Source organism: Netta rufina (assembly GCF_964035555.1).
Source record: "Netta rufina genome assembly, chromosome: Z".
Taxonomy (NCBI): Eukaryota; Metazoa; Chordata; class Aves; order Anseriformes; family Anatidae; genus Netta; species Netta rufina.
This window is the reverse complement of record NC_140126.1, coordinates 22,046,464-22,071,868: the sequence shown is the minus strand read 5'-3', so window position 1 is coordinate 22,071,868 and position 25,405 is coordinate 22,046,464. Positions and strand designations below refer to the sequence as shown.

General features: G+C 37.2%; 1 protein-coding gene across 1 annotated transcript in view; it reads left to right on the top strand.

The window, feature by feature from the left end:
* Positions 1-25,405, top strand: part of IQGAP2 (IQ motif containing GTPase activating protein 2) — a gene marked incomplete at its 5' end in the record, with an annotated part of 125,975 nt that overhangs the window by 93,870 nt on the left and 6,700 nt on the right. Inside the window, 17 exons of the mRNA XM_084304577.1 lie at positions 1,366-1,456; positions 5,180-5,341; positions 6,361-6,503; positions 7,458-7,628; positions 9,026-9,109; positions 9,502-9,573; positions 9,690-9,759; positions 10,075-10,283; positions 10,984-11,133; positions 11,630-11,793; positions 12,486-12,710; positions 14,079-14,219; positions 14,531-14,615; positions 16,850-17,082; positions 18,634-18,766; positions 21,390-21,492; positions 23,097-23,238. Of these exons, the coding sequence (XP_084160703.1) occupies positions 1,366-1,456; positions 5,180-5,341; positions 6,361-6,503; positions 7,458-7,628; positions 9,026-9,109; positions 9,502-9,573; positions 9,690-9,759; positions 10,075-10,283; positions 10,984-11,133; positions 11,630-11,793; positions 12,486-12,710; positions 14,079-14,219; positions 14,531-14,615; positions 16,850-17,082; positions 18,634-18,766; positions 21,390-21,492; positions 23,097-23,238 (2,378 nt within the window). The remainder of the gene's footprint in view (positions 1-1,365; positions 1,457-5,179; positions 5,342-6,360; positions 6,504-7,457; positions 7,629-9,025; positions 9,110-9,501; positions 9,574-9,689; positions 9,760-10,074; positions 10,284-10,983; positions 11,134-11,629; positions 11,794-12,485; positions 12,711-14,078; positions 14,220-14,530; positions 14,616-16,849; positions 17,083-18,633; positions 18,767-21,389; positions 21,493-23,096; positions 23,239-25,405) is intronic.

Here is a 25,405-nt window from a genome sequence, read left to right as displayed (position 1 = left end):
CTGATTGTGGGAGAGGAGGTTCTGCTGGAATATGTATGTACAGGTATCTGGGGAAAACAGTATTTTCTGGGAAAACCGAAGGCTCTTTACTTAAACGTTCAGAGGTCTCATCCAAAGACTAAAATTCTGTATTGCTGAACTCTGTACCCTTCTTGGGGAGAGGCCAGGTGTTGGGAAGAGAGTAGTGATCATGGTTTAGCAAATGTAGCGGTGAAAGCAAGCCACACATACACGGTTTTCTGAAGGCATGTGTGTACTGCCTCAGTCCCTGCCTACCTACCCAGCACAAGCAGCCTGTGCTCCTGTGACGGCATCCCACCCCAGCTGCCTGCTCTTTCCAGACAATTCCCACCCATCACACACTCTGGAACCTTTACCCCATTTTCATTTGCTGTTTTTGTTGATCCCTTCCTCTTCCTCTGTTATTTTTTTCCTTGAATGCCAGAAAACAATGGCTTTCTTCCAGCAGACAAAATTAGTGTGAGTCCTGGTCTGGCTTCCAAGCTAGTGGCAAGGCTCAACATAAGCAGGACTTGGCTCCAGAACAAAAATTGTATCTGTTTTTGTATTTAGTGTGTAGAAATTGGACACCAGATAAGGATTGCGAAACTGAAAAGAATTCCTTTCCTATAAATCGTCAGTTGTATTTTGTATGTGCTCTCTCTCATGTTAACCCTAAATTGCAGTGTACATCCACTGTCATGCAACTGCCTGATACTGGTTGATTTTATTTAGATATTTTGCTTATGTGTTTGTTTGCATATAATAGAAAGAGAGGAGTCTTTGTTTTGCAATTTTTACCCTCTTTTCTTTACCCTGGTCAGCCTGTAGACGATGAGACCTGCTCTGCCATTTAACTCCTGAAATATTTTCCACCTGAGCTAAGTAATCATTATTAAACCTGAGTTGCCTTTTTATGCCATCTTTTGCTTTTATTTTCTTATGTAACCTTTACTCATGTTTACAGCCTTCCCATATAAGGGTTTTGGGATGAATACCAACTTCCTGCATTCTCCTTTGTGCTCATAGTGCTGGCTAATAACATTTGGATATACGTAATGCTTTATTTAATTACATTGCTTATACATTATGGAAATTGAAACAATTCCAGCTCTGCTCAAAATCTTACTCACCTTTAGCAGGACGGAGTCTTTTACATGTGAAAGCTTTGAGAACTTTTATTGAGCAAGAATTTATTCTAGTCACTAAATGGAGTATAACTTGTTTTATTGCTCATTTTAAGTGGTAAAATTATTTTTAATGCCCGAGGGCTTTGCAAGGGAAGTCTGTGTATGAGCTCTCTCTGTATATTCAGACACTTCTATAATTCAGTTCTCATAAGGCTTTTCTCTGTCCTTTTTACAGGAAACCCAGGATGAATCAGCAGTGCTATGGCTGGATGAAATACAAAAGGGAATCATTGATGCCAATAACAATATAAAAAAAGCTGAAATCTGTAAGCATTAAGCTGCATCTGTATTCCTCTTGTTCTTCTTAGTCTGGAAAAAGTGAAATTTTCAGTATTTTTTTTCTCCACTTCAGGGAAGAGTGGCATCTTTTATATATGCTGACAGAAACAAATGCATGTCCTTTGTCATGCTGAAGTTAGGGTGACTTAAATTTGAAAAACTTTGTTAGCTTTGAAGTGGTAAATCTTGAAGTTCAGTTAATAATTTAGTGGGTGTGGTTATATAGGTTAACATGATCAAGATTTACAGCGTCAGTGTAATTTCCTATCACTTTTAAAGCAGAAGAAAATGATAACAGGAAGTCATGCAAATTCTTAAATGTTTATAACTTCACTTATTTCAATATGGTATCTTCTATTAAGTGCTAACAAATAAAAATTACTTTGGGCCAGCACAGATCTGTCAAGGTTGCCAGCTTGAGTTTCAGGGCTGGGTCACCTCTTGCTTGAGTTGGCTGTGGTGGGAGAGGAGGTGAGCAGCTTGTGTGAGTGAGTCTGCAGCACTTTCTTTTGCATCCTGAGAGGTTGTGGAATACAGTTGCTTAACTTGATGTACTCCTGCAGTGCTGCACTCAGCCTTCAGTAAAGTACTGCTGTCATTTGTTTACTTATAGGCATGCTATATCAGTAGTTAGTTCTTTGAAAGTTGTGGGTGGAAGAAAAAAACAACAGCCAGGTATTACAAAACTAAATCTTCTATCCCTGCTACAGAACCAGTGAACTTAATGTTACTGTTTCAGAGTTGATTTGCAGTTCTAATTCAATCAGTCAGATGTACTGAAAACACATGAAGGATTTTCATTGGTCACACATCTGTGAAAAGCATCTTGTGTTTTCTGAGGCAGGGTTAGATGCACATATGTTGTCCAAACTGAGCTGTTGTACTTGGAGGTACTGATACCCATCTTTTTCCACAAAAGAAGGTTCATTTCAATGCCACCCAGAGGCGTGAAAAAGCCTGAGGAAACATCTGAGCTCAGAGAAGGGAAGGAAATGCATAGCTTCTAAACAGATGTGAACTAAAGCTAAAGAGTGACTTGAAAATATGTTTTTGTCTACTGCTGTAAGACCTTTAAATATGTCACATAAATTGCATACCTAAATTAGTTCAGCGTTATGCATATACTAGTACCATACATGTTGAAAAAGACTAGCTATTGCTTTACCTAGTAGTTGTTTCAGTAAAATCTTCATGTAATCAATGCCACCATTTTTGTAGCAAATGTGCAGCTTTTCATAATCAAGTATGATCAGTAGAACTATTTTAACAAGTCCCTAGTGGAAATAACTACTAATCTCCTGTACTCTGCCCTCTGGGTTGAAACAGAGCAGTGTCAGCACAGCACATTCTTCAGAAGTGCTCTAACATTTTGGAGCTAAAAACTGAGATTTAAAACTTCCCCACGGCACAGAACCTGGTACTCGCTATAATGAAAGCATCCTGTTTCAGGAAGTTAACATGTTATGTTCACATAGATTAAACTTAGAAAACTCAACTCATTCCCAACTTGGAAATTAATTTCCATTTCAATCTATCCCAGATAAGCTATTTTTGAAAAGCAGACAATCCCCTCCCTACCACAAAGCTTGTGTACAAAAGTAAAGGCAGCATAAAATGGTTTTGTTTCGGTTAGGACAAAATGTGTATTTTGAGATAGCTGCAGTAATGGCAATAGCAGTCAAGTACTGACAGCTATACTGGAATCGTCTTGATCCTTTTCCAAATCATTTTAATGCTTTGTAGAAGTATTAAATACTACAATATTAAAACTTTGATATGGCCTTTATAAAATGCCTGCCCTGTCAGTAAAGGACTATCTTGTACCTTCCTTTAGGAAGACATGTTCAGTAAAGACTCTTGTGCTTCCTAATTCTTTGTGGCGTTTGCTGTAGAATTTGGCTTATCTTACTTTGTGTCTTGAATCAGTTCAACCCCTGTACTCCTTGTGCAAAAAGAGATCAAAACAAGATTGGCAGAACAGTAGCTGTATACCATGGCACCCTTCAGGAAGAGATAACAGTGCAGACCTTCAGCTTTGCATAGGAAGGGGCTGTGAAAGCAGGATCTGCCTCTTGAGAGCTGTGTTATAGAAAAGAGCTGATCTTTGGCCCTGTTCAGAGTTCAAGCTTATCACGGTGAGCAGCTGCATCTTTGTGTATCTTAGCTTCTTGGAGGGAGGATAGATGTGGAAGAGCCCTTTGCAGTGCTCATCTGCTTCTGAGATCCTGATTGCTGCAAGAGCAGGTCCATGCGCTGAGAGCCCGCCCCTCTCCTGCAGTCAAGGATAACTAAATTTCACATATCTCATAATTTCACAAGGACACATGGTCCCTTCTTTAGAGCAGCAGCAACAGAATGAAGTGTTATTACACCAGTACAATTTCTATTGAATTGGTGTTTTTCCCCACTATTTTTTCTTATGCTTTTATTTTAGAAGAAAAACATAATTAGTTAATAGATAAGGAGAAAGATCCAGGCAGCGCGGGATCTACAGAAATAACTGTAAGCTAGGTTGTGTGTTCTTTTGTCTGTATAACAATAGTTTCCAGCATCCCTAACTAGAGGACAAAAAGGAGAGAGAAAAATATTCAAATACTGGTGACCAGAGCTGAGGAGGTGGATGGTCTCACTACTGTCGCTGAGCACCTTTTGTGGCAGCTGTGGGTGGAAAAATATGTGTAGGTCAAGCAATGAACATAGAGAGGGACCTTTCTTGTATTGATCCAGGTACACACAAGGAAAAGTGCTTGGTGCTGTAGTCTGAAAAGCAGCTGTAACAAGCAAAATTACCTGAATTCATTTAAGCAAGGATATAATACAGATATTCTATCTGTGTGTGTCTTTTCACTTGTTCCTTGGTGCATGCATCTTGAATTTAGATGTTAAGGATCACTATTTAAGATCAGAGTAGTGGTTTCTAAGCAGTGCTGCATATAACTTTATTGTGTAAGGTACTTTGAAGTGTGTTGTGTTGCTACGTGTTGTCGGGGTGGTGTTATCACCCCTCTGACCATGAGACCTGCACATAGAAAAGGACACTCAAGAAGCCCTGATCTGGAGCTTCATGTAACTTAGAAGTTTGACCATGTCTCAAAGCATTGCTTTTATATGCCCTGAAACCAACTCTTCATTGCTGGCAAACTCAAGGGTGTAGCCTCATCAGCTTTAGGCAAGCTTCAGATTTAAGGGGATGATGACGAGGAATGGTTGCTTTGGGATCGTGACTAGGGTGTTGGCACAGTGTTGCAAAACTTTGTTCAAGACAAATGAAATTTATTCCGATTTTGCACAGTAAAACTGAACAGTTTACAGCTTGTAACGCAATGACCCACTGCATCTCTATCAGGCTCCTGAGTGATCTTCTGCTTTATGGGCCCACTTGTTGGGCATGCTAAGTGAGAAAACCTGCCATCCTCAGCTACTGCCCCTGCTGTTCTTTGGCATCCCACCTGATGGGGAGCAGCGCTGCCCTCAGAGCGCTCTGTCATGCTGTGACTACATCCCTGCCTGGGTGCAGGGCACACTTTCTAACGAGCCTGCTGTTCTCTGAAATACTCTTCCTTAAAAGCACAGAGGAGTCTACAAAGAGGTGAAGCACTGGATTGCTGTGTGCAACCATCCCAGATGTCCATTATCAAAGTTGCTAGTGGTTAGCATTGTGGGTATGTAGAGTACAACACTTAATTTTCTCCATCATTGTTTTTCCCTAGTGGCCACTGGAATATCATTGATTAACAAAAGCTTGGAGAAGGGTGACTCACAATCAATCCCGATGATACTACAGTCCAAGTTTGGATTACGGATTGTTTCAGAATGTGCCGAAATTTACTTCAAGAACCTCTCTGAAGCCAAGAAGCTGAAAACTAAAGATGGTAAAAGCCATCCTGAACAGAAAAGTTTCACATTTCCCTGCTACTGAGGCAACTGGAAAACTAGCACAAAAGACTTACCTAAAATCACTGTAAAGTGAGGGATGTGGTTGATAATTTTTGAAATATATTGAGAAATGTGTTACAGTTGCCCAAGTACATTTTACATGATGGTGAACTGTTCCGTGCATCATCCAGGGCCCACTGCATGCTGAGGAATATCTAGTTAGTTCCAGAGTCTAGCAAAGATCAAAGTAGCCTCAGAGAATTCAAGACATCTTCTCTGACTGTCAATAGGCTAATCTGTCCTGTCAGAAAACCACATGACTCTCCATTTTTTTTTTCTGTTAGCAGACAAAGGAAAGGGTTAGACTGCACACTTCAGCCTTATGGACTACTGTCACAGGTCAGGCTCTGCCAGAGTGTCCATGACCCGTTTATGAACCCTGTGGTTTGCCTGGGCAGCAGATATCAGCAACAAAAGTTTGGAGAGGGCATTTTGCACAGTTGACCTTAGCAGCTTTACTTTTTTTTTTTTGTCCATGAGGAAATGGATTTTTTCCTGCCTTTCAGGATGCAGTATTGTTTACTGAATGACTAAACAGGGCAACGATATGGACATAGAAAATCTCTGGCGGGAGCTAAGTGTTAATGAGGCCCAGCATCTGGCCGGAAGATAGCAAAAATATTTTCTTAAATAGTCTATTTCAATAGTAAGTGATGATGGAAGATGTGGCTTACACTGTTTCAGCAGCAAGCACCAAGTTGGCATGTATTTTTGAGAAGCTGACTATGAATTTGTACAAACCTCACAGCAGTTTTGTTCTAGGAGAATGATGCTGCCCAGCAGAATAAGATACTTTGAAAATATTCTTACTACAAAATGGGCCAAAATATATAATGCCTTTTGTATAAAATTTCTCCATAGCGAATGTAGAGATGGGGAGTGAATGGGGAGAGCTTTAACTTATCAGTGTAGGAGGACACAAATATGTGCAAATGACAGCATGTATTGCTTTCAGATTCTACGGAAAGTCCATGGATTAAACTTGTAATGAAAGATATGTATGATTACTACTACAATGTGGAAACAGAGGAAGGTACCTGTGCTGCCCCTGGAGGAGTTGTACCAAAAACTTCTTGGTTAACTGGTGAAGAAATCCAGGTAGATGGCTAAAATATTTGCTTTGACTGCAAACATAAAGCATAAACACTTAAGGGATAGATAGCAATACATGGCAATATCAAAGGAAGAGGCTGCACTGGGGGAGACTGAAGATCATTTTGGTTCTGTATCTGCTTCTTAAAATATCAACATGTAAAGTCTGAGACATTAGTGATGGCACAGCCTCCTGTTTTATATATCCTAATGATTTTGGGGCTCCCTAATTGAAGGTTACAACAATGTTTTTAATAGCCACTAGTAGACACTTATGGAGTGTCTGACTGCTTTTTGTATACTTCCACATTTTTTGGTCTTTGTATCTCCAAGTACAATAAGATTTGTGAAACTTGAACCCAATTGCTGTAGAGATTTTGCAATAACATGAAATACAACTTAAATTAGTGGATCACACAAGCCTCTGTGCATTTTTTTTATTCTGATGTAGCTCATATAGGACATTGGTTTACTCTGCTGCAGACAGCTCAAGTCACCACAATAGTTCCTTTAGAAACTCTGACTTTAACACTACTTAAGTGTGTTTCTATATACAGAGCTCCCTGATTTGGTATGTATTTCTAGATGTGACTTCAAAAAAAAAAAAAAGCACAAAAAAAAAAAAACACACTTGAAAGTAGGAAAGCAGAACTCTTAATCCTAATGTTTAAAAAAAAATAAAATAACTTCCTCAAAATAGCATGTCCAGCTGGTTAACTCAGGCTTGAAAGGACTTCATACCCCTCATAAAATTCAATGGTAGTGAAGTAGCTCTTCATACTGACTAAAGTTTAGGGGTAAGTTGTAGGGGTTCAGATATGATGAACATAATACAGACAGAGAATACAGGACAGATTCCAGAATGATTTTGTCCCTAGGTGGTGGTGGTGGTGGTTAGTTTTGCTTTGTTTTATTTTCTTAGCTCCTTTTAAATGACCTTTTTCTGTGGTATCTTAACAGAGCATTGTTGGGCAAGTCACAGCAGATTACAATCGGGAGCAGCTTTGGCTTGCTAATGAAAATCTGATTGTTCAGCTGCAAGCCCAAGCAAGGGGATACTTGATCAGGAAGAATTATCAGGAGAGAAAAGCATACCTCCAAAGCCAGGAACCATCTGCCATCAAAATACAGGTATTGTATTAGAATGAGAATGTAATCTGGCTTGGGTAACTATCTGCATGTGAGTGATTAAGTGGTGTATCACTGCTGAAAACAGACTGCTAATAACAAAATTCTCAAATCAGCAATTCAAACTTCAACTTTTGCAAATGTATTCCTGTCCTAGTTGGAATAACTATGCTTTTAAATAGAAAACCTCCAGTTTTCAAATAACAAATCGTATACACCTGTAACCTAAGCCACTTCAATGGGAAAATCTCAGAAATGCATAGCCTTGGCTTTATTCTGAGGTGTTCAGGTCTTGCATGGTATACCTAACCAAGACTGGAAGATTGGAATATATTTTTTGAGTATTGAAGCAAAAATTCCGTGGCAAAGCATGATGTAAGAAATACATTACTTTCTAGACTATCCCAACTGGGAAGTGGTTTGCTTCTGTTCCATGAAGTCATAACTTGGTAGGGAGTGGCAGACGCCCTGGTATTATCAGGCTCTGACATTGTTACTTGGATGTCTTCTGTTTGCTGAACTCCAAAAGAAGTGTAAAAGAAACATTTCTGTGTGCTGAGAGTGTGAACACTGATGATTATTTTGGTGTCTATAGTAACAACTTAAAAATTCATGATGATAAATACTAGTAGCTCTTATCTGGATCGGGTTTTCACTTTCCTACATCGTGTCTGGGCACAGTAAAGTCTTTCACTGCTGTTTAAGTAATTCAGGGCCTTTGAAGAGGTTCAAAAGTGAGGAGAAGTTTAGGTAAATGAAGTTCTCTGATAGTTTTTTATGAGCATTAAAAGAGGCTGTGAAAAGCCAACAAGTGGAGAACTAGGCTGATGTCACTGTTTGGATAGACAAAAGACACATTATGGTAAATGCTGAGTACAGCTGAATGATCTGTATTGCTGAGGTCTTTGCTGAAAGTTTACTTTGAACTAGCAGAAGGAGAGCTGAATAAGGGAATTGGCAGGTTGTCATCTGTGGTACAAGGTGATGATCCTGAATGTCTCAGGAAGACCACAGACTTGAGGAGGAGGCCAGGACGAGAACAATGTGGGTTCTATTAGGTAAAGCAACAGCTCTGGGATGCAATGGGCAAGAAGAAGGTGGCTGGGTCTTCCTGTGTGAGGGATGAAGCTAATGACTGGGATGTTAAGGGTGTACTGGTGATAAGAGTAAGGATGGCTTCAGGGGAAAGGAGGAACTGATATTGGACAACAGTTCTAAAACTGGACCAAATTGGAATGAAATATCAGCGAAGCTTAAAAATATAAGCAAGATTACATTTAGGTTAATTATCTTTTTACTGTAAAGGACGTTTTTTTGTGTAACGTACACACAAATTGCTAACAATGTTTAAGTAGCCTTAAATATCAGTCTCTTATTAACAATGTCTCCTTATAAAACAGGCTTTCTGGAAAGGATTCAAACAAAGGAAAAGCTACGTTGATAGATTAAAGGTGCTTCAAGGCAACGTTGGTGCTATTGTCAAGGTAAGACTCCGCTCTGCTTCTGGGTCTGAGTATTCTTCATCCCTTGACTTGGTTCTCTGATGCCTGGGAATCTGCAGCTAGCAGCAGAAAATGAATGGGCTCATGCTCCAGAAATTTACATGGTGCTGAATGTTAATTGACAGATTTTGTAAATAGAAAGCTTCTTGAAAGCTGTGTGTGTGACTTCTATAAAGCTTTGAGCTTGAGTGGATCATAATAGATTTTCTTATACTTCTCTTTCTATAATACTAATTTAGAGAATAGATATCACAAGCACATGAGACCAGTATGCCTACAACAGAGGACTGTCAGATACAGATTTAAAAGACATGCACTCGGATACACACATACAAACCATTTGTGCAGAATGTGTTATTTTATTTAATTTTCAGATTCAGTCATGGGTCAAAATGTGGTTAGCAAAGAGAGCTTACAGGAAGCGGCTGCAATACTTCAAAGATCATGTAAGTCCTTTTTCTTCATTTTGAACACAAAGCAGTAAATAGGGTAATATGACTACATGCACATTATAGAAATAAGTCCTAACTCGATTCTTTTGCTTGATCTTTGTACCTTACAGAATGAAGAAATTGTGAAGATACAAGCATTTCTCAGAGCAAACAAAGCCAGGGAGGACTACAGAACACTAAGTAAGTGGTAATGGTTATTTGTTTTATATCTGGGCAGAAGTATGTTCCTGTGTCACTTTAAAAAAAAAAAAAAAAAAATCCAAGATTTCTTAGTTTCCTATTCCCTTCAAAAACAGGTGCAAACAGTTGGAAACCAGTTGTGTTTTACCTATGCTATTTTACATACTTGTACTTTATGATAAATATTCAGCTTATGCTTGTAACTGTTATAACCTTTCTGCAGTTCAGCTTTTTATACACTGTAATCAGTTTCCCAAGGGTTTTACACGTGTTCAGTAATGTGTTAACTAACAAGCCAATTTTTTTCAACTATAGTTGGTGCTGAAAATCCACCCTTGCCTGTCTTGCGCAAATTCGCCTACCTCTTGGACCAAAGTGACTTAGATTTTCAAGAAGAACTAGAAGTAACAAGATTAAGAGAAGAAGTGGTTACGAAAATTCGATCCAACCAACAGCTGGAAAAGGACTTGAACTTAATGGATATAAAGATTGGGCTGCTGGTGAAAAACAGAATCACTCTTCAGGTCAGCAGACTGTTCAGTACTTAGTAACGTACACTGACAACTTCTATGTGTTAGAGCTCAGGATTAAAGAAACACAGAGTGGTTGTGTTGGAAGTGACCTCTGGAGATCACCTGTCCTGCTCAAGCAGGTCTACCCAGAGCAGGTTGTCCAGGTCCCTCTCAATGTGGCTTCTGAAGATCTCCAAGGAGGGAGTCTCCACAACCTCTGGGCAACCTGTGATAATGCTTGGTCACCCTCAGTTAGTTGCAATACTGGCAAATGAAACACTTTGCTTAAGTAATCTGGTTAGAATAGCTTGCGTGAGAAGTTGCTCTTTTGTCCTGAGTGGTATTTCTGTTTGCTACTGAATGTCAGTTTGTTTTGCTAGTTTGGACAACAGTAATTATTTGGCACACTTAAAGCATTTTGGTAGAATAGAGTAGTCTTCTGATCATATTTGAGAGATTAAATAATTATTTAATTAAATAATTCATTAAATAATTAATGAGTCTATACATGAGATCAGATTTCCCAAACAGTCACTGTTGGCAAGCCATAATGGGGGCAAAAAAAAATGTTCAAAAGACCAGCTAGTGAATAAAGTAGCAAAAAGTACAAAGCTGCTAATAAATGACCTGATAGCAACATATAAAATAGTTAGAAAAAAAATCCGATTTGCCTTCTACATTTACATATAATATAAACTTTTGATCATTGCAGGATGTGGTATTGCACAGTAAGAAACTTAATAAAAAGAGCAAAAATCAGCTAGAAGAGATGGTTATGGTTGATAAACAGGGTATCAAAGGATTGAGCAAAGAGAGAAGAAAAAAACTGGAGGCATATCAACACTTATTCTATCTATTACAGGTAAGTCTTAGAGTAAAAATAAATATGACAAAATTGCTAAAGGAAAAAAGTATATTGCTTGCTCTATTTTAGCAATGTCAGTAGCAGTTATGAAAAGATTTCCACAGGAGTGTTGTATGTAGATCACAGTAGATACTATCTTGGTCTTCTAATGTTTCCTGCAATTTAGAAAATCCATACTGTCCTTAAATTGTGCAAGAAATATAGATGCTTTATTGTTGAGAATAACTTCAGGCCATACTGAAACCAAATAAATGTTTTCTTATGTATATCTTTTAGTCCGCATGAATTAGTGTTAGTTTTATCCTTCATTGTAGGTGGTGGAAAGGAAGCTGTCTGATAAGCAGCTTAAAGCGTATAATAAATTTTTTGCCCTTCCAATTAATCACATCTCACCTAAAATTTTCTAGAAGCTTAGATCTTCCCAGGGCAGATGCCCTTTGTAGGGATGGTTTATCTCAGAAAATAGTGTTCAAATAATTTGTTTGTTTTGCAGACTAATCCCATGTATCTGGCAAAGCTGATTTTCCAGATGCCTCAAAACAAATCAACCAAGTTTATGGATACAGTCATCTTCACTCTCTACAACTATGCCTCTAATCAACGAGAAGAATATCTGCTGCTCAAACTCTTCAAAACTGCTCTAGAAGAGGAAATAAAGTATGTACATTTAGTGCAAGACTTCAGTTAATTTGTCTGACAGGCATTTCAGTAAATTCTTCATACCTGAAATAATTTGATGGTTAAATTTTTAATTGCTGTAAGACTATATATATAAATTTCAGTGGAGAATTTTGCTTTCAAGGTAGTAATTTACCCTGAAAATTAAATAATAAACCCTGTAAAATTAACACTTCAATTCAGAAAAAATTTTCTATGTTGAATACTTTTTTTGATAGTCACTTAAAAGGGGGAAAAAAAAAAAAAAAGGTGGGCTCTCTTGCTTTTATAATTAGGTATTTAAGGGTGAGGAAACTTTTTTTTTTTTCCTGCATAGGTATGTATTCTGAAAGTGTAGTGGAGATTGTTTTGTTTCTTTTTTTTTTTTTGAAAAATTACTAACTTGTTTTATGCACTTAACAGGCATTTGGGCCCTGACTTGTTTTTTTTATAGATTTTTTTTAGTGATCATTCACTATGCTGTGTTCCAGGGACATTATATTAATTCTCACTAGCATTCAGATACTAACTGCTACAATGTTATTCTATAGAGGAGTCTAAGAAATAGTCTGCATAAACATGTTTGAATATGCATAAAGGGTGCTTTCAAAAGAGTGGTCTGAAAAATGCTTAGAAACATTGATAACTGCATACGTAAGTAAGATCTGTAAACTTTTCTATTGTTGATACAGCTCTAAGGTAGACCAGATACAGGATATTGTCACTGGAAATCCCACTGTCATCAAGATGGTTGTCAGCTTCAATCGAGGTGCTCGTGGACAGAACACTCTGCGCCAGCTCCTGGCACCAGTAGTGAAGGAGATCATGGATGACAAGTCCCTCATAATCAACACTAGTCCTGTAGATGTGTACAAGTCATGGGTAAATCAGCTAGAAATGCAGACTGGTGAGGCCAGGTAAGGGAGGAAGCTGGATATACCATACCATCTCTTACACACTTGAGGGATCCCTCAGTTTAACTTCCTCTTTCCTTCTCTGACAAACTGTGCTTGTGTCCATCTGTCCTTCCCCCATCTTTCCATAACACAGTGGGATGCTTACTTGGGGAGAAGTGCTTGAAATATTGTACTTCAACCTATTCTGAACAATATATTACTTTTATAGAATCACAGAATGGCTTGGGTTGGAAAGAACATTAAAGATCACCCGGTTCCACTCCCCCCTACTATTGGTGGGGATACCTACTACTAGATCGGGTTGCTCAAAGCCCCACCCAATCTGGCCTTGATTGCCTCCAGGGATGGCACATCCACGGCTTCTCTGGGTAGCCTGTTCCAGTGCCTCACCACCCTGAGAATAAAGAATTTCCTCCTTATATTTAATCTAAACCTATCCTCTTTTAGTTTAAAGCCATTCCGCGTTGTCCTATCCCTACACTCAAAGAGCCTCTCCCCAGCTTTCCTGTTAGGCTCCCTTTAGGTACTTTAAAGGCCACTTTAAGGTCTTCCCAAAACCACCTCTACTCCAGGCTGAACACTCTCCAACTTCCTCAGCCTTTCTTTTTTCTAATTTTTTAAGTGATCCCAGGGATTTTATTCAAGTGACATCTGTACCACTGCTGTGATTGCTTATGGCTTGAGGGGAAAAATGAGATGAGGAAAAGGGGAAAGAAAAATTCTCTGTGAATTCCCCCTTTCCTTCATCACCCTTGCTTTCAAAGCTTGTGGTCTACAACAAATCACACAAGCTCCTCTAGCACCCCTACAGATTATTCTAGAAATGATGCCAGATGATCCCAGTTCCTGAAAGTATACTTGCTTGGAATCTAAATTTGCTTCCAAGTGTGACAGCATTCCTTAAACCTTTGGACTGGCTTGGGTTAATCAAAAAGAAAATCTTGTTTATGTTCATTCCACTTCCTTTCAGATACGAAAATGATCAAAAGTCATTTACTTCATCTTTATAGGTATAGTAAGCCATGCTTTGAAAGAATTTACAGAACTTTGTTTTTATAGCAATGTGATAGCACTGTCCTTCTGAAGAACTATGAATTGGAACTTTTAAAATCCATTATCAAATTTAGGAATCCTCTTTTGTAACAAAGGGAAGGAACATGGCCTGTGTGCCCCTACCCAAATGAAGAGTTCCCTCCAAAAAAGAAGCTAATGCACCTGATACTCTTGTTAAAACTCTTGTTACTTTGTAAACTTCAGCTGTATTTGTGTTTTTCTGTTCACTGACTCCTATGAGGCAAAAACTAAATAAATAAATCTAGTTTATTCTCTGATATGCTTAGCATGGTTTAATGTCTGTTTCCTTTACAGCAAATTGCCATATGATGTTACTACGGAACAAGCATTAACACACACGGAAGTAGTCAGTAAATTGGAATCATCAATTCAGAGTTTGCGAGCAGTAACTGATAAAGTTCTCACATCCATATTCTCATCTCTCAACATGATGCCGTAAGTGCTAAGTTGAGGTTCAGTTCATGTGAATGGTGAAGCTTGATATAAACCTTGTCAATTGTGATCCTTTCAAATTACATGGTTTGATATGTGCATCTCCAATGACTTCCCCAGTAGAGGGAGTGGTTTTCCTACTCCGTTTTAGTCTTGTGAATGTCTCCATATACTTGAAACTTCTTGTATTTTCCATTACGATTTGTTTTGTGTTTTAAGTAGCTGACAAAAGAGCCAGTAACTTGGCTTACTAGTATGATTTGTTTGTTTCATCTAAGTCTTTCAGGTTTTCTTTTTGTCTGTTCCACTTGTAGCTATGGGATGAGATATATAGCCAAAGTTCTGAAGAGCTCACTCCATGAGAAATTCCCTGATGCAACAGAAGATGAACTATTAAAGGTAGACTTCCAAGGGCAAACCACCAGCCACTTGTTCTTTTGATGCCAAAGGGGATTTTTATTGACACTAAGCATTCTAATGAACTGATAAACAACAGCATTTATCTGAAGGGATCTGGTGTTACTTGGGTTTTAAAGGGGTGGTAGAAAAGGAAGAGAAAGGAATTCTGTTGTCACAACCTAGATTTCTTAGTCTGTGTGCTCAGCAATTCCTAATGACACTGCTCAACTTCTTGTAGATAGTCAACTTAGTAACAGTCCTTAGAGGTTTGGTCTTTATTTGAATCATCATACTTTTTGGTTTTATATTTTTGCCATTGCCACTAGAGGTCCTTTCATGAAGAACACAGTAGTCTTTATTTTTTTTTTCTTCCCTGAAGTTATCATATGAAAAGTAATATATTTAATTTAGAAAAAGTTAATGTTTTAATTTAAAGACAGTGTGAAAGAGCTCTAAAAACAATTTACAAGTAGGTCCTTTCATTGTATTGCACACACTTAAGGTAGTTCTAAATGTTGTGGAAATGAAGCTTTTTTTTTTTCCATTTGTGGAAATGAAGCTCACAAATGAAGTGTGAGTGAAGGTATTGTACAGGCACTGTGATCATCTCTAACCTGTCACGTAGTCATTGTGCCTCTTTAGGGGCCTTGCTCCATGAGCCAACAGCGAACTGAAAGACTGACAACTCTGAAATTACAACTATTTATATTTCAGTAAAGGTGTTTTTATTAGTGTTTAATGAAATGGTTTAATGAAATGGTTTTAATTAAATTTTTAAATGGTTTTTAAATGGTTTTTAAATTGCAAGGGATCCATTTCAATGGGACTAGCCATGTGTGTATATATAATGGCACCAGACAGCATTTCTGAAGTACTTCTATCCATCACTTCAGCAAGGCAGATTAAAAGTATTGCTTGACATAAGAAATAAGTAGAAAATAGAGCATAAAGCATTCAAGCCTTTGTGCAAGCTGGAGGTTCTACAGGTGACTACACATAAACTAAGGATCTTTGCAGAAAGAGAAGTCCTTTCTTTTTCTGGGACCAGGAAAGATATTAAACAGCCATTTGCATGACACAAATTACTGCAAGATCATTGTAGAGAGTGCAGTTTTGGAAAACGTGTTTTCTAGTCTCTTAATAATAATTAAAAAAAAAAAACAAAAAAAAAAAAACAAAAACATTGAGACTTGTCTCTTAATGTCAATAGATGCATTAAACATTGGCAACTGTCTGTTGCACTTCAGAAAATGAACCTGTGGAGACAAACCTATCAAAATCTAGAAGGAAAGTTGTATGTGTCTTGATGTGTTCAAGTCAATGCCTTACACTTTCTTGACTATATCTAGCAGTACCAAATTGAAACCGTATTTTGAAAGTCTATAACTGATGCTTTAAAAGGCCCAAATTCTAAATACAAAAATTATTGATGTGTTGTTTAACTAAAAATATTCATTACAAAGTTTGGAATATATATTTTTTTATTTTTGCTGTGGAGCAAATCCAATGAATGTAAGAACAACTGACTTAGAGCTTAACGGAATACTAATCTTTGAAGAGTTGTTATGACGAAAGATTGATTCTATTCTTTTATGAATTTGCTTTTTGGTGTTTAATGATATTCAGTTTTTGTGTTAAGTGTTATTGAGACATTTGCCAAAGTGTTGGAAGAATTTGTTGTGAGATAAGCAGTTGATTTTTCTCTTCCTTAATAGTTTACTAGATAATTAAGGGCTATTTTAAATTGAATATTTTACCCAGAAACTTTGTTACTCCAAAGCTTAAAAATAAGCTGTAGTTTTTATTACTGGTGCTGGTTTAAATATAAATTTGAAGATTCCAGTATATGTCTGGTAGGTTTCTGACAGTCAAAAACAGACAGTTATTGTAATGGAAATAATGTAGTTGAAATCAGGCAATTCCATTTCTAAACATTTTTTTAATACATAGCTGTCTGATATCTTGGAAACATGTTTTAAAAAGTACATGTCTGTACACAGAAGTATGTATGCTTGGTTTTTTATTGTGTTATGGTATGGTGCACTTTACTGTCCTTGCATCATATAAAAAATCAGACTCTTTTCAGTTGGACACATAGGTAACACATACATCCTAGGAGTTTTTCCTTGTTTTCTACCACCAGTTCATATGGTCTAAGTTGGAAGTGATTGATAATGTTCTGTAAAATGTGATTATGTATGAAAAGGAAATTCTCTTAATTTTTTTCTTTACAGATTGTTGGAAACCTCTTGTACTATCGCTATATGAACCCTGCCATTGTTGCTCCTGATGGTTTTGATATAATTGATATGACAGCCGGGGGCCAGATACACCCTGACCAGAGGAGGAATCTAGGTTGTGTGGCAAAAGTCCTTCAGCATGCTGCTTCTAACAAGCTCTTTGAAGGAGAGAGTGAACATCTGTCATCTATGAATGTTTACCTCTCACAGACATACCAGAAGTTCAGGTATGAAAGGCTCTCACAAGTAGCTATACAGTAAGAATGCTCTTCTAGGATGAGTAAGGAAGACTAGTTTGTGCATTCTGCAAATAATAACACCCTGCTTAAAGTTGAATGCTGAAGGATTCTCACTCACTGAGGAAGCTGAAGCAGAAGGAGCATGTTGTATTCCTTCTTGAGCATTACTTGGAGCACCAATCAGCCCTGCTGATTTCATTGCAGTAAGACTTCCTTACTGCAAATACAGATTATGAAAGCAGCATGAAATGATTCACAGTCTAGCAGAAACATTTGTGTTCCTCAGTTGGGTGGGATAGCTGAATGTTTTGTCTGAGGAAAAGACTTACTGATGAGAAAAAGTTGTTTTTTTTCATTTTTATTCTTTCATCTTTATACAGTCACAGGAAACTGTTTGTTTTGTTACACTACAGGACACAAGTTTGTTGGAATTACTGACCATCTTTTCGTGTGGTTGCTATTATACTGAAGTGTTCTTCTGCCCTGTGTCAAACTTATTTTTGTAACTTTTATGCTTATTGACCATGCTTAATAAAAGCAAATGTACTGTTCATATAATGTGTTTCCTTGAGAGATCAGCCATGAACACACAGGCATAACCTTAGTCACTCTGTTTATTTAAGGTATTATTTGAGGGCACGACACAAACATGACAAATAGGGTAGAAAGTGTAGCAAGATCAATAAAGGTTAATAAAGGAAAGAACCTACTCTAACTAGTCCTTTGATTACTACAAAAGAAAGAAATCGTCTTTTAATGAAGCCAACTTCTTACTAGACTGATTCTCTGGGGATCTTTACTTAAAACAGAAATGCCCTGCCTACCTTAGATACCAATGGTGGTTAATCCCAGCTGCTCAGATTCAGATCCTCTGACTTTGGAAAACAAACTGTTCCTTTGGCAGGAGGACCTTGCTGTTTGTTGGTTGTCTATGCATATCCCTGAAGTCGTTAGTAGCTCAGAGTAAATCATTGTCTTGTAAAGTAGGACTCTGTTCTCCACATAGCTCCAAGTTGATATAATGCTTGAAGCATTTTTTGCATTTTCTCCTTTCAAGATCCTTGGATTTTAAACAATGCCATATTTTATGACACCTCAGTTTGATTTGAAGAAGTGATTTAAATTTTGTAGCCCAAAGTTTAATAATTTGGTAATTTTATATAGTTATCTCAAATAATTTCTTCTCAGCACACTTCATACTACAAAGTGCATTTATAACAACAGAGGGTATTTCTGTGGAAATCCTTTCATAAATATGGGTTTCTCTAAATATTTTGGATTTGCCGAGTTATCACTCTGTGTGGAATCAGCAGAAAAATCTTACCTCAAAAATAATCTTTCACCAGCTGTCCAGGAAGTCGTCATTAGTGTTTGAAGGAACCTTTCTTCAAAGACAATGTATTTACACATCAATATAGAGTAGATTGCAGATTATAAGACAAATATAATGCAAATTGAAGACTTGCTTATATTTTTAATACAGCCAAAATAAAGAGAATTTATAGCTAACAATTATTAATGTCTCTCATTTTCTCTTAGAAATTTTTTTCAGGCAGCATGTGATGTTCCTGAACCAGAGGAGAAATTCAATATTGATGAGTACTCTGATATGGTGACCCTCAGCAAACCTGTCATATATATCTCAATTGAAGAAATTATCAATACCCATTCAGTAAGTGGATATACTTATTAGGAGACTAAAATGTATAGGTTATGAAATAATTATAACAGTCTCTGAGGAAAGTTTAAAGTGTGTTTCTTTTGAAAGAATTTCTTCAGTCTCTAGTATGGTTTGACATTGAGTATTAAATTTTCCTAGAGGACTGCTTCCATGTAAAAGCAATATCTTGAATAACAATGAGAATATACCATTGTATGATGGGAAAACATTTTTGTTTCCATCTAGTGTGATATTGCTAACTTATTTATATTTATAAACTCTTTCCTATCTTGGTTAAGAAAGTAAGCCCAGTTTGAAGAAGTTCCTTTGATGCTAGGAAAACAGGAAATCTCAGTGTATTTTGTTTCATACATCATATATGCATTGTGTTGGAAGCAGACCTAAATATCTGATTTAGGAAGGACAAACTGTATTTCCTGTCAGATCTTTTTTCCTGGGTAAAGAATAGAATAATAGAATCATAGATTAACTGCAGTCCATAGTTTGATTTAGGGTACAAGTTATGTCTTCCACGTGGTCTTCATGAAGCTGGGATAATATTTTCTAGCTTAAAATATTATTTTCTAGCTTAAAAAAAAAAGGGGGGAGAGGGGGCAGGAGGAGGGAAGTACCACAGAGAACCTCCCCTTATGTTTTCAGATATGCTATAGAAAAAGTGCTCAACAGCATACCACATTGCAAATCCTCTTATAGCCTGGTCTGCTAATTACATACATGCTGGATAGTCTTTGTATCTACTTTTTTCTTTTAATTTAAGGCATAGACCTATTCCTTTATGCCACTCATTGGTGACATTTATACACTAGTCTTATTCAAATATTATATCTAGTGAGGTTGTTTTTTCTCTAATATGTCCTTGGAGTTGAAATTACTATGCTATTCTGGTTTTGTTGATAAAATATCCTATAAAATATGAAATAACTTAATGAAAGCAAATTGCTGAACAAAGGAGATCAAGAAGATTGGTCTTTTTTGATAATATCACAACACAGTTCTCTGCTTGCAGGAAGTAAGCAATTAGGTGGGAATACTACACATTATTTTAGTGCAGTAACTCTAGCAGATGATCTTCTTTTACCAATGCCACTTCTTCCACCAAACTTCCTGCTTTCATCTGAATTGTCTTCTCCCACTGTATCTTCCCTATGAATGTAAATTCAGCTTTCCATTCTGGTCATACAGCTCAAAATTAGTTTGAATAACAGGATGTACATAAAAATCCTGTCCTTTGTCATACATAGTTCAGTTTAAAAAAAAGTTCTCAAATCTGACCTCTATCATCAGATCTGGTGGTAACTGCTTAACTTATTTTCTTTTCACAACTCTTCAGAGTGTAGCTGGAATGAGAGATCTGTTAGATTCATCAGCTTTGATTTTTTTTTGGTACTTCCATGTTTTTGTCTTGCCTGAGAGAGGACTTGTTCTGTGAATGTATTCATTCTGTGCTTGTATACAGTTAAGCATGGTGGAGCTTTATTCAGTATGAGTAGAGTTGCTCAGCTATTTTCATAATATCATACTCAATGCTATGTACAGTGTAGGGTAGTTGCTGCACTTAAGTCTGAGAAATTAACAATTACAGGCCTATAATTCTCACTTAAGACTGAGAAATTAAGTTACAAGCCTATAGTTCTCACTTAACTGTCCTGTTAGTATGACTGAAACACTTACATGCCTTTGCTTTCTGGACTTGGACCTTTTAGTTGTCAGTAAGTTTATAGTAACCATTAACTTTTTTCTAAAAATAGCTTGCAGTGCTTAAACTACTTAATATCTTGGAATTTTTGGCTTCTATGCATGCTTTGCTGTAATTAAATTTCAAAGAAGCTTGGTGACCCTATGCCTTTCCATCAGGCTTTCATATAAGGAATACTTCTGTGGGAAATGAACTGCTGGATTTTGCAGTCATCAACAACTCAATCTAACTCAATATGAGGTCACTTTATCATCAATAGTGAGAACCTGTTTACAGGAAAATGTTAATGCCCATCCATGGTCTTTACTAACTTGTTTTACCAGTATTTTTGTGGCTTAGTTTTGGGAAGATGTCTGGGTGCAATGAAAGTTACTGTGAATATGTTCATAAATATGCAACTGCTGCTTTACTGTTTCTTATAGTTCTAGGTGCTGTATAGATTCCTTTCTTACTTATAAAACTGAAAGGTATTTCTGAAAGGTATCACTAACAGTATTGTATTTCAAAATAGCTACTATAATGGTTACACAGGGGGAAAAAATAAATATATTTCTATGCAACCACTGACCCTGTCTTCATCCCTCTGTATTCTCAGTTCAGGATGCCACACTGAAAGGTACTGCTTGTGTTATTACCCTAAAGGCAAATCTTAAACTTTTTTCTTCTCAGTTGTGATGTTCAGCACTGAAGTTAACTTGCAGAGGAACACAGCAAGCTGCCTTACTGCAAGAACAATTCTGAAGTCTTTGTCTAGAAAGGTGTATGCTTGTTCCCCCTGCCTCCCACCCACTTTAGTTCCTCCATAATGCTGATAACAATCCATCTTTTTTTCAGTATATAGTCTCCAGATTTCTTTACAAGTATAAAGACATTGGTATGGCTTTTTGGAATTATGTCTTTATGTACATTTGTTTATAGCTACTGTTGGAACACCAGGATGCCATTGCCACTGAGCCAAATGATCTGCTGAATGAACTGCTGGAAGGACTGGGACCTGTTCCTGATGTAGAGTCTTTCCTTGGTATGTTGTTTTTCATCTTCATGGTTGACTTCAATTTGGGGTAAGACTAAATGGGGTCTTGATTTAAATACTACAAGATACACAAATTCTCATCTCTCTGATGTTACCAGATTCTGCATTTACTGTAAACATGTTTTTTTGAACACTTGCTGTGACATTCTCAAAAGTGAATTCACACTTTGACTATAGGTGATCCTGCTGAAAATCAAAGCTGATGCAGAGTCAATACAGGTAGCTATCTTTGACAGCACCCTTGAGATGTGTGAAGAGCTTCTAACTGAAATTTTAACTGAATCATAAGGTTGGAAAAGAACCCCCTCCAAGATCATCTGGTCCAAACATCACCCTACAAACAATGTCACCCACTAAACCATGTCCCTAAGCACCATGTCCAACCTTTCCTTGAACACCCCCAGGGATGGTGACGCCACCACCTCCCTGCGCACCTGTTCCAATGCCTGACTGCTCCTTCTGAGAAGAAATGCCTCCTAATTTCCAATCTAAACCACCCCTGGCACAACTTGAGGCCATTCCTTCTATTCCTATCACTAGTTACACGCAAGAAGAGGCCAACTCCCAGCTCCCTACACCTTCCTTTCAGGTAGCTGCAGAGAGCAATAAGGGAGCCTCCTCTTCTCCAGACTAAACAACCCCACTTCTCTCAGCCACATCCTGTAGGACTTGTGTTCTAAGCCCTTCACCAGCTTCGTAGCCCTTCTCTGGACATGCTCCAGGGCCTCTGTCTTTCTTGTAGTGAGGGGCCCAAAGTCAAACACATTACTCAAGGTGTAGCCTCACCAGACCTGAATACAGGGGAGGATCACTTCCCTGGCCCTGCTGGCTACAAAATTCCTGATACAACCAGGATGCCACTGGCCTTTTTGGCACATTGCTGGCTCAAACAAGCATCAGTCAGCACACACAGTACTGAAGATTATTTGTGATACAAAATCCAAACACTAGTGTTTCTAAAAATGATCTGGTTTTGTTCAAATTGCCGGACAGGGAAAAAATATATATATTTTAAATAACCTAAACTTTGTATTTGGTCTTCTTGGCCACAAATGGCCACAAAATTGCAGAGAAACTTTTAAATACCAGTTTTAATTTGGAGACTTATTTTTCCAGTTAAAAATGAGGTTTAAAAATATATTTGAATTTGTAATGAATAAATGTGGCTGATATTTCATTTGCCTCAACAGTATTAGGAAGTGAACTGCATTCCTTCTTGTTTAGAAAGTAGCTATAACATCACAGATAATACCAGGTTCAAGGTAAATAGCTACTGCTCTTTCATTTTTCACTGTCACTGCAAGTTAGGATAAAAGATATGAAATCATTCTCCTTTTGAAAATAAGATGTGAGTCTCTTGCAGATCAGTACTTCAAAAGGAAATTATTTGAGGCATTTCCAAAATATTCTGAGTTTATAAGTAGATGGTTTATGGTTTTGTTTATTCAGTGTTCCCCCCAAAAAAGACTGCTTTTAATGGTAGGAATGGGTGTGTTATTAAATAAGGTGATGATTAGGTGGTGATTTTGTTTTATGCATTGACTCTTGATAAAATTAGCAAACTGAAGTAAAAGATATTTCCTTTCTTACAGGGGAAGGATCTGTTGATCCCAATGACCCCAACAGGGAAGGCACACTGAATCAGCTTGCAAAAACAGAGATTTCACTGTCTTTAACGAGCAAATACGAGTTACGAGAAGGTGAAGATCAGGATCTTAAAAGCCTGATGATAAAGTAAGTTTTGCTCAAAAATCTGTATTTTTAAAAATAACTGATCAATGACTGGATCCATAATCTATACATAATGAATATTTTCTGGGAAGCTATAAAAAAAATTCTGCTTTAAAACATCACAGTCTTGGGAAAGTTGAGATGAAAAGCTGTTTAGATGCTTAAGGGGTGGACACTATGAAACTGTCTTCTCTTCCCCCTGAAACAAAAACACTTCCCTGACCTACTGCCATCAGGCACTGGAACAGGATGTGACTGTCACTTTAGTATGAATAGTGCATGCTTTCCTTTTATGTAAAGGAAATGATGTTTATTCTATTCCTTTATTAAAGGAATTGATGTTTATTCTATTTAGTCTGCAGATTGAGGACTGAGTAGTTGGATAACCTATAACCTACTTTATAGTCCAAAATTTTGTCATAAAATCATATACTATCAATGGCTTGTGTGTCATCTTCAGAATTATTTAAACTTGTCCAGAATAAGGCTTGTTATATTATATCCTGCTGCTACTTCAACAAAGGGGAGAATTGGATTGTTTACTTCTCTACTTAACACACAAGTGAGAAAGCTAGAAATTCACTTTAAATCCTTATGTTGTATTTCCCTCTAATGTTCTTGTAAGCACTATGAGTGTAGACACAAACTTCAAGTTTTTTCAAAATCAAAACACGGAGGGAAAAAGAATTTACTAGGTAGTATGTGAAGTTTTACTTTTGAAGAAAGTTCTTAGCTATAATGTCTGCAGTCCAATCTCAAAGTCAGACTTTGTTCAAAGTCTGGAAAAAATATAAAATTTTAGGTACAAGAAAAACTTGTTATCTATACTAAAAGGAAAAGGAGTTTTTCTACGGTAATTTTACATATTTGATCTGAATCAAACAAAAAAATAGTTTTTCTCTAGCCTGTTATCAAAACTGGAGACAGTGAAAAGACTGCAAAGACAATAACAAATCAGAATGGTGTTAGTTACTTGGTGTTCCACAGACCAGGGCTCTAGAGCTATTCCCAAAGTGTTGTGGGTTTTTGTTGTTGTTTTTATTATGGATATGCCTGCTGTTGTCGCTTAAAAACAAACAACAACAACAAAAACTGTTCTGTTTTTCCTCTATGTCAGACTAATATGTTAGCCCTTAACTTTATCTCTGAAGATATTCAAAATCAAGGCCAAAAGAAACATTTAAAATCATTTTCAATCCTTTACATTGTGTGGAAATACATTGAAATAATAGCAAGAAAATTAACAGAATTTAACTTCTTTGCATAAGTGCTTTCAAGTAATCTCAATGGCATTTTAAGATCTAGTAAACAAACTGACAGAAGAATAAATAGCAACCTGTGTTAAACTGCAGCAAAAAAAAAAAAAAAAGTTAAAATACTTGACACAACTGTTTATACAAGGGATGTAAACACAGATACTGTAGCTTCCTTTTTTTCTCTAAAGCGACATGCCTCTTGAACAGAAGTATTAAAGTATTTGTTTTTAAATGGTTTTGTTAAGGCTTCTGTGACAAGCCCAAAGATTTGCAGGTACCTCTGTCTAGAAGACGTTATGTAAGGTGCCCAGTACACGTGGTCTGAATGCATAGGGACAGCATGCCAAGTTGTACGTGAGTGGGGAGGAGTGGAGCCCTAGGCTGTTTTGCTTCTGGAAAACAAGAAATCTGAGCTGGTTTGGTGTAAAGGAGATGAAGTAGGCATGCATGTATTACCAGCCATATCAGCATACTGTTAGATAGGTTTCAAGTGCATGGAATGGTAACACTGTCCCATGTTTGCTACTGTTAATGGTGGTGGTGACCACCAAAGGCTGAGAAAGGTTTTACCAGGCAGAGAAAGCCAGGAATGTGTTGATGTAACACAGGTGAATTAATTTTAGGGGATCTTGGTGGTTTTGTTTGTTGTTTTTTCTTTGTTTTCTGGGGATCTGGAGGGAATTCCAAGAGTTTGTGAAGGAAAAATCTTGTTTGTAATGGTGTCCTCCGAATTAATAGAATTCTGTAATAAGACATTCTTTGAAGTATTATAGATAAACTCCTACCAAAAAAGAACTGGTTTACATATCAGCATGCAACAGCTTCCTTTTTTTTTTTTTTTTTTTTTAGTGAGGAAGTGCTCCATATGTTGCCACTAAAGAAACATCTGCCCCTTAAGTAGTGTCTGCTGTGCA